The sequence below is a fragment of the Molossus molossus genome, unplaced genomic scaffold (genome assembly GCF_014108415.1).
Source record: "Molossus molossus isolate mMolMol1 unplaced genomic scaffold, mMolMol1.p scaffold_m16_p_5, whole genome shotgun sequence".
In the NCBI taxonomy this organism is placed as follows: Eukaryota; Metazoa; Chordata; class Mammalia; order Chiroptera; family Molossidae; genus Molossus; species Molossus molossus.
The window spans coordinates 7,080,928-7,093,979 of record NW_023425388.1 but is presented as its reverse complement, the minus strand read 5'-3'; the positions used below and the strand labels follow the sequence as shown (position 1 = coordinate 7,093,979).

Here is a 13,052-nt window from a genome sequence, read left to right as displayed (position 1 = left end):
ATACTGAGCCCTGGCTGGCGTGGTTCAGTGGTTAGAGCATTGGCCCTCGGACCACAGGGTTGCAGGTTCGATTCCGGCCAAGGGCATGTACCTCGGTTGCGGTTCATCTCCAGCCCTGGTCGGGGTCATGCAGGAGGCAATCGATTGATGTGTCTCTTTCACATCGGTGTTTGTTTCTCTCTCTCTCCCTCCCTCCCTCCAAGTCTATCTGAAGATAAATGGAAAAATATCCTTGGGTGAGGATTAAAAACAAAACAAACATATTGAACCTCCCCTTTCTCGGGCACTACACAGCAAGACACTGCAAAATGGTCTACTGCTGCTCCTTGTGTCTGTTCCCTCCTGTACCCCTTGGCCAGTGACAGAAAACACCAGAAAGACACTGCCCACACAGAGGGTCCTGCGTGCCTGCGGTGGAGAGGGCGCCCCGCACCGGGGGACACCGCCCACGCAGAGGGTCCTGCGTGCCTGCGGTGGAGAGGGCGCCCCGCACCGGGAGACACTGCCCACGCAGAGGGTCCTGTGTGCCTGCGGTGGAGAGGGCGCCCCGCACCGGGGGGCACCGCCCACGCAGAGGGTCCTGCGTGCCTGCGGTGGAGAGGGCGCCCCGCACCGGGGGGCACCGCCCACGCAGAGGGTCCTGCGTGCCTGCGGTGGAGAGGGCGCCCCGCACAGGGGGGGACACTGCCCACGCAGAGGCCTCGGGCAGGTCAGGCCTGCGGGGTCTGCCCTCGGTCCCGGTCTGTGAAACTCAGGCACTAGAGCCCTGCTCGCCGGCCCCTCCCAGCTCTGTGGGTGTTGCTGGACTCAGCATCCTGCGGTGGTGCCGCCAGTTTCCTCCTGGAACCCCAATATGATCCAGAGACTCCATGACGTTTGTTTGAGGATTAGGTAGCTGTGTGACTCTCTTGGCAAAGGGATGGGGAGGGGAGGTCTCTTGGGATGCCAGGCAGAGTTGGGTGGCACAGCACTTTGGGGACGAGTCCTGGGAAACCCAGTCAAGAGGAGGGGTGCAGACCTATTGCCTGGCAGTCCCTCGTCCCCCTGGCATCCTCTACGCTCATGCTGAGGGGTTTGGACACTGTACACCTTCAAGTTCACTACAGCTTTGCTGCACTTGTGAAAAAGAGAACCACTGCCCTGGCCGGTTTGGCTCAGCGGTTAGAGCGTCAGCCTGCGGTCCGGAGAGACCCAGGTTCGGTTCCCGCTAAGGGCATGTACTTCGGTTGCAGTTTGTCCCCAGCCCTGATTGGTCGTGCGGGTGGCAGCCACTCGATGTGTCCCTTCACATTGATGTTTCTCTCTCTCTCTCTCTCCCTCCCACTCTATCTGTACAAAAAATGGAAACATGTCCTCGGGTGAGGATAAAAAAAAAAAGAGAGAGAGAACCACTGAATTACCCATCAACAGAGGGCAGAGAGACGCTCTGGTCCATCCAGAACCCTGAACTATAGTAAAGCAAATGAACAGAGCTGTGTAAACTGACCTGGATGACTCTCAAAACTGCCATATCCTACAGAAAAAGCTGGTTGTGAAACTACCTACAAACGGTAAATGTTCTAAGTGCACCAGCCACACTCTGGCGGAGACAGGGAGGGGACACAGCGGGGAGGGTGCTGGGGCTGGCAATGTTCTGCTTCTCGACCTGGGGTCACAAAGGTGTCCCTTCCTCACTGGCTGCTACATGGTATGCTTTTTACTGAATAATAAAATGTAGAGAGATACAAGGGTAAGCCTTGTATTTAAGAAAAGTTCTTTAGGATTTAAAAAAAATTAATCCTCATCCAAGGATATTTTTTTCCATTGATTTTTAGAAACAGTGGGGGGAGGAAGGAGAGAAACATCCATGTGAGAAAGCTATATTGATTGGTTGCCTCCCACACACATCAAACCTGCAACCCAGGCACGTGCCCTTGAGCAGGATTCGAACCTGCGACCCTTTAGTCCGAGGGCCGATGCTCTAACCACTGAACTACGCTGGCCAGGGCTAGGATCTTACAGATACCTTCCATTTTAAAAGATCATTAAAATTACATATGGTATTTGACCAGTCTAATAAGTAATTTCAGCTTGTGAACAGTTAGAAACTGCAAAATGAGCTCTACATAATATCCAAATGCTCCAATCTATCATATTACAGACTATATACATATACACACATACATGTTTGTGTATATTTTATTAAGATAATTCACATACCATGTAATTCACCCACTTAAGCTGTAGAATTAAATGTTTTAAAAAATATGCTCCACAGACCAGTATAAACCATCTCTACCATCACTTTTAGAACATTCTCACCACCCCCAAAAGAAACCCTGTACCCACAGTGGTCACCCCTATTTCCCCCAACCTCTGCCTCCACCCAGGACTGCTGACCACTGGTCTGCTTTCTGTCTCTACTGACTGATCTGGACGTTTCATGTAAATGGGCTCCTACGATATGTGGCCTTTTGTATCTGACTTCTTCCACTGAGCATCCTGTCTTCAAGGCTCATCATGTCCTAGCCTGCGTCAGAAATTCATTCCTTTTGCCCAGTGGGTCTGGCTCAGTGGTTGAGTGTCGGCCCGTGCACCAAGAGGTCACCGGTTCGATTCCCGGTCAGGGCACATGCCCAGGTGGTGGGCCTGATCCCCAGTGAGGGGCGTGCAGGAGGCGGCCAGTCGATGTTCTCTCTCATCCATGTTTCTATCTCTCTCTCCCTCTCCCTTCCTCTTTCTCTAAAAATCAATGAAGAAAAAAGTAATGCATTCCTTTTAAGGCTGAATGATATTGTATTGTACGGATAGACCACCTTTTATTTATCCATCACCAGCCGATGGAGCAGATGTTTTAAAGGTAAGGTGTCTGCATTTTCAAACAATTCTAAAACAGAGCAGACTGCCCCCACGGGCTTTAGATGCGCTCCCTCCGTAAGGGAAGGCCCTTCCCAGGGACACACCCAGCTCACCTTCTCCTGGGCCGACCTGGCCGCACTCAAGACTTGCTGCACCGCCAGCTCCAGGGGCTGCTGCTGCGGGTCCTCCTGGAAGGAGAGGGGCAGCGGGCCCTGGAACAGAAACGCACAGTGAGGACACGCGCACAGTGGGGGTGCCTGCCCCTAGGGAGATCCGGTGTCTGCGACAACACCCCGCAAATCCAAGGAGATGCAACATGGCTTCTTCCAGTGAAGCCCGTGCCTCTAAGTAGCAAGTAGCAGCAGTGATCCAACAGGAGTCGGTGCTGGCGCTGGGGACTTGCTCGGGCTGGCTCGCACTCCGGGGCAGACTCGGGAATGGGACAAGGATGGGAAGCAGAGAAACACAGGAACAAGAGCAAAGCTTTCACAGCTGAGACAGGGAAGGGTGTTCTGGACACTCATGTTCACCACGGGAAGAAGTGCAGGCTCTTCGGGGAGGTGCCCGTGCTGGTCTGGGGGTCTGCGGGTGCAGCACAGCCTCCGGCCAGGCACGGAGGTGCCAGGGCTGTGTCCTCCCTGCCTCTGGGGAAAGCCCTGCTTTTAGAGAATCACCTTCCCTGTCTCTGGTTGCTGGCATTGTACTTAAGGTGCCAAGGAGTGGGTGGGCAGGAACCCCTGGGGCCAGCCACCTTTCCATGGAACTTGGGACTCCTTGGCTGGAAATGAGCCAGCTTGGAGGCTGTGCCCCAAGAGCACCTTCCAGAGCTACTGCTTCTCAGACCCCCAGAGCTGCCAGCTCCTGCCCCAAGCCTCTGGTGCAACCCTGCCTTCAGCTCTGTGCACCCGCCCACACCCTCCCCGTAAACTCCCTCGTGGCTTGTCAGCCTACGTCCATTTAGGTTCTTGCAATAAAAAATCTCCAAGTGAGAGAGATATGCAATTAAATTAATATGACCCCCAAGGCAACAAGACTAATATTTTATGAAAGAACAAACCAGGGCTTGGACAGCCAATCAAGCTTGTCCTGTTTCAAATAAATTCTCTGGAGAGGCCAAAACACTTATGGCAACAATACAACCTGGAATGAAGTTCTTCTTAAAACACTTCCTGACATGTATCACAGTCAAGCAAGTTCTGATGGGGTGCTGCAGGAAAAACTTCCACCCCGCGCTTCCCACGGCTCCCCCTCTATCCAGAGATGCTCCACGTGGTGAGCTGGTTACAGCTCGAGACCCCATCAGGTGGGAAAACAAAATTCTGCAAAAGACACCCAAGCTCGTCTGGGAGGCACAGCACCAGGAGCCGGCGGGCGCTGAGGTCATCAGGGGTTACTTCTTAAGAATTCCCCACAACCCAAAGGAAAGCTAACAGGCACAGAACACTTTCGATCACATGTTTCTGACCCCGCCTGGTTTAGCAACGCCAATCTCATCCCCCAGAAATCATCAAAGGGGAATTAAATCGACCCCCCACGAGAGGTGAAATCAGTTTCAGCTGCTCCGCTGACGCTCTCCATGGCTGGTGCTTGTTTGGGTGTGACCTGCTGACCGGGGTACGCCAGGAGCCTGGTGATGACAGGGGTCCACGTACAGGGCCGGGTGGCGAGAGGGACCGCCCCAGCACGGAGCCCAGTGCCAGGCAGGGAAGCATCGGCAGGAGTGGTGACAGCTGCTGCACAGTGCAGTGAAACAATGCACCTCCTGTCCCCGCCGAAAGAGCCACTGTCACCGTGCGCAGCCCGGACGAAGGCCCCTGCCCCGGGCCTCGGTGCACGCAGTCCACACAGTCCGTACCCTCTCACCTATAGCACCTAATGAATTAAAACCCTGGAAAGATTCTGCCAGGAGAGTTCATGTCAGAGTGGGCTCACAAAGGAAATAGATTAAGTTGAAACAAGGACACGGGTTCCCATTCCCTTCCTGACTGCCTAATCCTTGAGTTTCAAGAAGCCTAGCGTGTGCACTCAGCCACGAGTGAGCAGACAGCCCCTTGCAGGTGCTGCCCTGCTCAGACCAAAGCCAGACTTGACGTCCCCCTGGGAGGGCAGCATGCGGGAATCGCCAGGTAAACACTGAAGAAGAAAAACCATGAGGGGGACTAGCCCTGCCAGGTGTTAGCACACACGACAGCCCCTCCACCTTTCAAACCGTGTGGACTGGCACGTGAACACGCAAACGTCCAGTGGACAGGAACAGGAAGTCCCGAAGACCCGGACGTGTGCAGACTTAGCAGGGGGCGAGAGTGGCATCCCAGATCACTGGCGAAAGGTGGATTCTCTCTTTGATCACGATGTGGGAGGAACCCCAGATGGAAAACAAACACTAACAATTGAACCCAACTGCATTGCAAATGAATATCATAACCCCCCCCCCCCCCCGAAGGGGTGGAAAAACACAGTCTAACCTAAGACACTTTGGGAAACAATATCCTGATGGCACATAAATGCTGTGAATGTGTTTCTCACAGGGGTACAGGTTAGCGATTCAGAAACTACTCTATGTGAATGCGAACTGACCAAGTAAATAAATACGTTCCAGATAAGTACCTGATGCCTCCCTCCTGGAGAAGTAAGTTAAAAATTTGGATATGGGAGCCCTGGCCAGTTTGGCTCAGCGGTTAGAGTGTCGGCCTGCAGTCCAGAGAGATCGGGGTTCAGTTCCCACTAAGGACACGTACCTCAGCTGCAGTTTGTCCCTGGCCCTGGTTGGTCATGCAGGTGGCAGCCACTCAATGTGTCCCTTTCACATCAATGTCTCTCTCTCTCTCTCTCCCCCCACCCCCCACTATATCTGAACAAAAAATGGAAAAATATCCTCGGGTGAGAATAAAAAAAAAAAAATTGGATAGGGGAGATAAAATGAACTCTATTCAGGCCAAGGAATCCGTATAAAGTCATGGTTTCGAAGATACAGACAGAAAGATAGAGAAATACAGGCGTGTGCATGAGTGTTTGTACACACACATATATTTCCTAGCTCTGTCCACTAAAAAGTCTAGAAGCCATGGGACCTCAGCATTAATGAACACCCCTGATGCCCAGATCTTGGTTTCTAGACACTTCTGCAGTAGAAGGAACCAGCCTGGAGAAGTGGCTAAGTCTAGGGCCGGCAGAGGGGAAAGCCAAGACGAGTCTAGAAAAACAACATCTCTAGAACCATGAAGTAAGAAAGTGCTAAATATACACACACAAATATCTTTCTATCTTGATGGAAGGACACAAAGGCTGCTACTAAGAGCTGCTCATGCTCAAATAAGAACAGATGCAACAACACAGAGAGTGATCGTGTTGGGTTATAATGCACAGAATAAAATAAACCCCCGTGAGTCCACACTGATGTAAATAATCAGCTAAATATATAGCTCTCCCCTGGAGTAGAATTCGAATGAATAAAAGTAAAAGGGAGACGAAAACAAGAAACTATCACTAAGCAAACTCCCCAGAAGTAACTGTTGCAGACTCATCACATGGATGGATGCCAGAATCAGCGAACAAAGTGTGAGTAGTGACAGGATGTGTATAGTCTCAAAGTATCTGCACAAGATAACTTTAACTCCAGAGGGAATGATATAAGAGGGGACATAACACAGAAGAGAAAGTGGCAGAAACCACCTTCATCAAGGGATCAAGGCTAAAGTCCCCAGCAGTAAGTTTCAATGACATCATGAACCCCATGATTTAGTATATGGAAAGGGGCATATCACTTCTGTAGCTTGTGTAACCTCAGTTCAATTGTGTAAAAACACCAATTTGAGGGACATTTGGCAAAAGAATAATACTCTTCAGAGTTGTCAAGGTTGTAAAAAACAAAGAAAGATCACAAAACTATTCAAGACCAGGAGAATAAGGAGAAGCAACAACTGAATGCCACAAGGGACCTGAATGGGACCCTGGACCAAGAAAGGGATATTGGTGGAATATCTGTGAAATTCACATGAGGTCTTCAGTTTAGCTAAAGACCATTGCCAGTGTTAATGTCTTATACTGTTTACAATGTTAATATCACTGTACCATGAATTATAGCAACATTGTATCAATGTTGATGTCTTATACTGTTTACAATGTTAATATCATTGTACCATGAATTATAGTAACATTGTGCCAATGTTAATTTCTTGTCCTGTTACACTGTTAATATCATTTTACTATAAATTACAATAACATTGTGTCAATGTTAGTTTCTTGGTTCTGAGCAGTGTGCTATGGTTATAAGAGGATAGGTGAGGAATATATGGAAACTCTCTGGATTATTTTTGCAAAGTTTCTGTAAATCTAAGAGCCATAAAAAATAAAGTTTTTAAAAGAGACTTTACAAGAAAGTAGCCCATTTTTTTAACATTATTTGCTAAATGCCCCCAAATAGATCTCATGTCATCCAGAGTGGATTCTGTTTTCCAGATTGAACCCAAACTTATCCTCTTCTACAAATGAAGCACAGAGAGGTCAGGACTTGCCCAGGATCACACAGCCCCAGAGCTTCCAGCCTGGGCAGTGAACACAGCTCTTCCAAGCAGCTCAAGAAGTCCCCTCCCAACTCAGCAGCCCACGAGGGGCCTATAAAAGTCGAGGTAGCTTTGGCTGTAATTTAGTTAACACTACACCCACTCTTCCTTCCCCCGAATTCCGGTCCCACTGGGAGAATGGGTGAGTACAAAGAACAACCTGAACTGGCGCCTGCTCCTGGGTTTCATATGGACAATTTGCAAAGTCATCAGTGAGCCTCCTTTAAAGTCGATTCTTTAGAAGAGAAAAACAAAGCATATTAAACAGTTTGTTTTGCCCAGGCTTGGCGGGCTCCCAAGCAGGGAAGGCCTGTGTCCAAATGGGGTAATGCACATGGCCACCGTTTCTCTAAGAGGCCCTAAATTCATTGCACCCCCTGAACCCACCCTCGACTGTTCTGAGCCAGCCTTGTGCAGGGCATTGGATGGGCTGTGCCTGGACAGGCAGGGCTCTGGCCTAGCTTACAATTCCATGAGGTACAAGTGACCACTAGGTGCCAATGTAATTCAGGACAAGCACAGGTTACTGGGGTGGGGGGGGGGGCAGCATCTTGGCAGAATGGGAGGACCAGGGATCTTTCTGAAAGAGTTGCAGAAGTTAAATAAGAAGACCGGTTAAGTAAGTGTTTGAGACAAAAGGAATAACCCATGGAAAAGCCCCCACAGGAAAGGAACCTGAATAGTCGAGAAACAAAGGAGACCAGTTGGGGGTTGGGGTTGCCACAGGGGAGGGTGCAGGGAGTGGCCCGCACAAGTCCCTTATCCAAGGTCGCCTTCACATTCTTGCCAACTTACTTCTTATATCATGGCCACTGCAGCTGGTCAGAAGTTTGGATTTCTGTGAACACACTCAGAGCTCATTATGTAACAGGAAAACTCTGAAGTCCTGTCACTCTGTTTACTTTTTAAATTGCTGAAGCTCATCTACAAGTTAGAGCTATTAATAACACGCCCTAAGTTCCACTGCATCTTTTCTGTTTCTTCAGAAAACCACAAATTATCCCCCGGTCTCGGTAATTGGCATCCAGCACATCCCTCTGAAAACAATCCTGGGGCAAAGGATGAAAGAAACAGACAGCTTCAGGGTGGCCCACGCTACCTAAGCGCAGAGGTGATCCCGCTGCGAGGTCAGTATCACAGTGCGGGCATCACGTAGGCAGGAAGCACTGTCCAGCGCGCCAGCAGGGCTCTCGGGCCACAGGCACGGTGGCAGCCAGTGAGCTGCCATGGAAATGGCAACCCAGAGCCCCCCGGATGGGTGTCAGGGGTGTGGACCATCGCTGGGGTGACTGACTGTCCCTGCAAACCATTTTGTAACTGTCAGCACTATGCAGGGGAACTAAAGGGAAAACCTCGGCTGTCGCTTTTAGATAATAGAGTATTAGTTCCAAGTCTAGTGGCTGAGGCAGTTGTGGGGTCTCTGCTCTCCATGACCGAACTGTGACCAGACCAACTGGATTAGGTGTTCGAGACATCAGAGTGGAGAGGTGTTGGGTAACTGACTGACAGTTGGCTTAGGACTAGCAGCCTCTCACTGGTGGGAAGAAGCTAGCTTGGGGAATTTGTGAAACATACAGTATGCTCCCCACACCCCTGCCAACCTACTAATTCAGAATTGCAGGAGGGAAGGCATGTGTATTTTTTCAAAGCTCTCTAGGCAATTTGTCTGTGCTCCCCAAACACCTGGCATCTGGCTGGCCAGCTGGCACGGCAGCCAATGGTCTCCTCTCGTGTCTCTCCAACTTAAAAAGAGTTTCAGAGTGAGGGTCCGAATCACAGGGCTGCCTGACAAGAGGACCCTGCACTGCCACTGTCATGGACCATCCAGATTCAAAGGAGGCTGCACAGGTTAGCGCTCAATCCTCAGGTTCCAGGAGAAAGGAGCCCCACAATTAGGAATGGTACGTGAAACAATCAAACCCTTTTATCCTTTCTTGCTGGTCCTCTGTTAAAGAGAACATACGGGTCTCAGGGTCAAATCTGCTGCCCATAGAGACTGGATGCAGATGTGGATGGACTACGAAGACCCAGGCCAGGGTCTAGGTCAACCCCAGCAATCTCTCCAGATCATGGGCCTCAATCTCCCCTCTGGAGAAGGAAGGGGCTTTGCTAGAAGAGTTTAGGATTCCTTTCAGTCTTAAAATACAAATTCGGGGCAAGACTTAGAATGTGAGGAGTTACCGTCTCCATTCGATAGAGAATTCCACCTTTCAGGAAGATGCTGGATATGACTGCTACTTCCAGTATGTCCCCAAGCCCCTAGTGACAGGCTGAGAAGTGGTCTCCTCCCCCAGCCAGGGCAGAGATAACAGGACAGGAGGGGCCAGAGGTGGCCACTAAGCTGTGGCTCTCTGGGCCTGTCTGGCATGCGGTGTCAACCCTAATCCAGGATTAGTGGGAATCAAGTTGGAGAGAGGGCAAAGAGAAACTGCAGGGCTGGCTGCCGGGGTCAGGACACCCACTAGAAACACCAGCCTGCTCACCCAGACTGTCATCAGTGCTGCCAGTGATGGCCTAGGACAGGGGAGGGCATGTGACAAGTCACTAGTCGGGAGTTCCCCAGATCCTATCTGCCTGCAAACCTTCCATTTGAATTCAAATCAGGCAACACTTGCAGGCACCAGGGAACACAATCAGATCTAATCTACAGCCACCCGAAACTGTCAGGGAAGCCTCCGTGCTGCTTTGAGCTTGAACCCCGCACACCACGGCCCCTTCCGGGCAGGAGTGTGGAAACACTGATGTCTCTGGCTCTGCAGTGCATGGTCAATAGCAGACGGAGAACAGAGCCAGACTTCTCTCCACTCCCTGAACACAGAGCCCTCTCTGCAGCCACAAAGCCAAGTGATGTGATGAAAGGTTTTTCTTCAAAACCTTCTGTTCCTTCAGGGTTCTCAGCTCCACCTGACCACCCAGACATTCCAGAGAGGAGTCTCCAGCACCCAGGCACACAGGCAATCCGGAAGCAGGTCTAAGGCCATCCTATTTCCTGAAGCCAATCAAGAAATGTCAGGAAAAGAGGCGATGGGTTAAGCAAAGCTATCCCAACTCACACACACAGAAGGTGGGGTCCTGGCTCTGTGCCTGAAACTCCACCTGGAGGCCCAGGATTAGAACGACAGATCCTCAGGTCACTCACCCAACACTTCCTTGAATTTTAGAGACCAGGGACAAGGCTCACCTGCTCACGCCACCCGCCAAAGTTGACTCAGCCCCAGAACCTGGCCTGTAACACCAGGTCAATCAGGGGTCAACGACAGCAGCTCGGTGGGGAAACAAATTGGTTTGCTCCCATGTATGAGATCACATGGCTTTGGGGCTCCCACAGAGATGGGTGGTTCCCCTGACCAGGAGACATCCAGCTCTGGACAGCAGTGGCACATTTTCTAGGCATCAAGACAGCCGGTAGTCAACTGACCTTGAAGCCTTTTTTCATCCAAAAGGTACTTTTAGTTTTCAATAGTTCAGAACAAAGTCTTTCAAGTTGCTGGATTCATGCTCATTTACATGCAAAGCTTTTTTGTTGTTTAACCCATGGCCATGTGAGTCAAGGCCATGGCACAAGGACCAGGCACAGGTCCCACTCTGGAACATTTTGAAGGTTGATGGGTCCAGGCACACTGTATTCGCTCTTTCCAAAGCCAGCAGCCCCAGGCTTCTCTGCTGAGCTGCACAAGCAGGTGCGGGACCATGAAAACAAGGAGGACTGGCAAAGACTGCGAGGCACCGCCCCAAATCCACCAGGCTCTGATTCCTGCCATGGGAATGCCCAGAAATAGTAGATGCCAGGAGTTTGTCATTAAACTAAGATGCCTTAAGAGTAAAAAATAAGTCACCACGTCATTAACTCTGGAAGAAAGAAAACCGCAGGCGTGTTCGTCAGCACTGAGGTCACAAACCTGCAAGTTTTATTTGGGGTAGGTAGGAGGTAGCTGAATTCCAATCCCAGCTCTGCCAAGCACAGGCTGTGTGACCTTGGCGGGGGGCTGGGGGGAGGGGGTTACTTAACCTCTCCAGGCCCTAGCTGGTCATCTGAAAAGTGTTGACAGTCCCAGGAACTGTGAGGATTCACATGACATGTGCACATAAAGCCCCCAATACAATGTCTGGCAAGTGGCTGGCTCTCAACAAATGGTCACTAGTTTCATATGCCAGGGGATGCAGGCAAACCTTTTAGAAATGCATTCTTGGTGAAACTCAGCTCTATAGATGGAAGCATATTTGGGTCACAGTTATTCATACATCAGGTGCAAAAGCAGAGTGTCCATCTGGGAGCCAGAATCCACGCGGGGTTCCAGGAAGGGCTGATACGAGCTCGAAGGGGAATGGACCCCTCTGACAAGTCTCTCCAACAGCCAGTCCCTGTCACACCTCCTCTGTGGCGAATAAGGTCTAATTACTTTGTCTTGACTCCCCATCAAGGATGGTCCTCTCTCCAGCGTTTCCCCTAACTTTCAAGGATGCCCTCTCACGGGGAAGGCTCACTTAGGGTCACTCCAGGGCTGTGAGAGGCTCCCGAGGACAGCTCTGCGCTGACGGGCCCGGCACCCGCCGCCAGCCGCACCCGACCCTGCAGCGCCACCACACCCTCACAGAAACTCACCCCTTTCCGTCTGGCCTCCTGATTCAGGGCGGCCACCCAGGCGGCCTGCCACTGGCTCCTCCAGCTGTTCAGCGTCAGAATCCAGGAGAGCAGCATGTCCGACTCGGGGCGCTGGTCCTCGCCAGGCTCCGCCGCCCGCTGCGGGGGCCGAGATCGCGCCCTGGCCAGCGCCCACTGCGCCAGGTACAGGCCCACCGTGCCCAACGCCACGACGAAGAGCGACACCAAGACCAGCCACTGGACCTCACCGAGCCACGAGTCTAGGCGGGACATGGTGATGGCGCATACCCGGCGCGCCTCGCCCCAACTTCCCAGGGCAGCCCCGGCGGGACACGGAGCCCGCGGCGGCGAGCTCAGGACATCAGCCCACGGCCGGCCGGGGGGCGTGGAGGGGCGCGGTGGGCTGGATCCGGGAGGCTGGCGGAGCGGGCCCCGGAGCCCGGGGCCCGGGACGCGGGGCCGGCAGCAGGGAGCCTGGAGGCCGGGCGGGGCGATCAGGAGGAAATGCCGGCCCGCGCACGGCGGCCACGGCCCGGGACTGGGCCCCCACACCCGCACACCTGGCAAGAGGGACGCCGCGAATGGCGTTCCCGACTCAGCGTCTGGGCAGTTCCCAGGGCCGCGGTGGGCGCGCTTCCTCCTGCGCGCGCCGCCCCCGGCGTCCCGCCGGCTGCCCAGTAGTGGCCAGCGAGGCTCCGGCCGGGGGCGGGGGCGGGGGCGGGGCCTGGCCCGGGGGGTGGGGCCTGGGTCGCTGGCGCCGGGGCCGACCCCGCCCACTTAAAGGCCCAGCGGCCTGGGCCCCTGTGGGCACCGCCCCCACCGCCGCTCGGGGCTCCCGCCAGCCACGTGCATGCAACGCCAGCCCTCTCGGCGGCTTCCCGCGGACCGCGGCGGTGCTGTGGCCTCGCCGGGTGCGTCTTGCGCGGCTTTCTCTCGTGTTTCATGCTCCCGGCGTGGCGACGCGACGTCGCGGTGCGCGGGACTTTCCAATTAATCGGCGGGATTCCAGGGAGACCGTGAGGCTGGCCACCCGGCTTCCCTGTGCGTGA

General features: G+C 52.8%; 1 protein-coding gene across 2 annotated transcripts in view; it reads right to left on the bottom strand.

Moving 5' to 3' along the window:
- Positions 1-12,276, bottom strand: part of C2CD2 (C2 calcium dependent domain containing 2) — a 47,362-nt gene extending 35,086 nt beyond the window's left edge. The window contains exons 1-2 of one of the 2 annotated variants that reach the window (XM_036243360.1): positions 12,004-12,276; positions 2,952-3,050 (exon numbers count right to left, since the gene is read on the bottom strand). In XM_036243360.1, coding sequence (XP_036099253.1) covers positions 2,952-3,050; positions 12,004-12,276 — 372 coding nt within the window. The remainder of the gene's footprint in view (positions 1-2,951; positions 3,051-12,003) is intronic. The other variant, XM_036243362.1, reaches the window with a different exon arrangement.
- Positions 12,277-13,052: the final 776 nt, after the last annotated feature.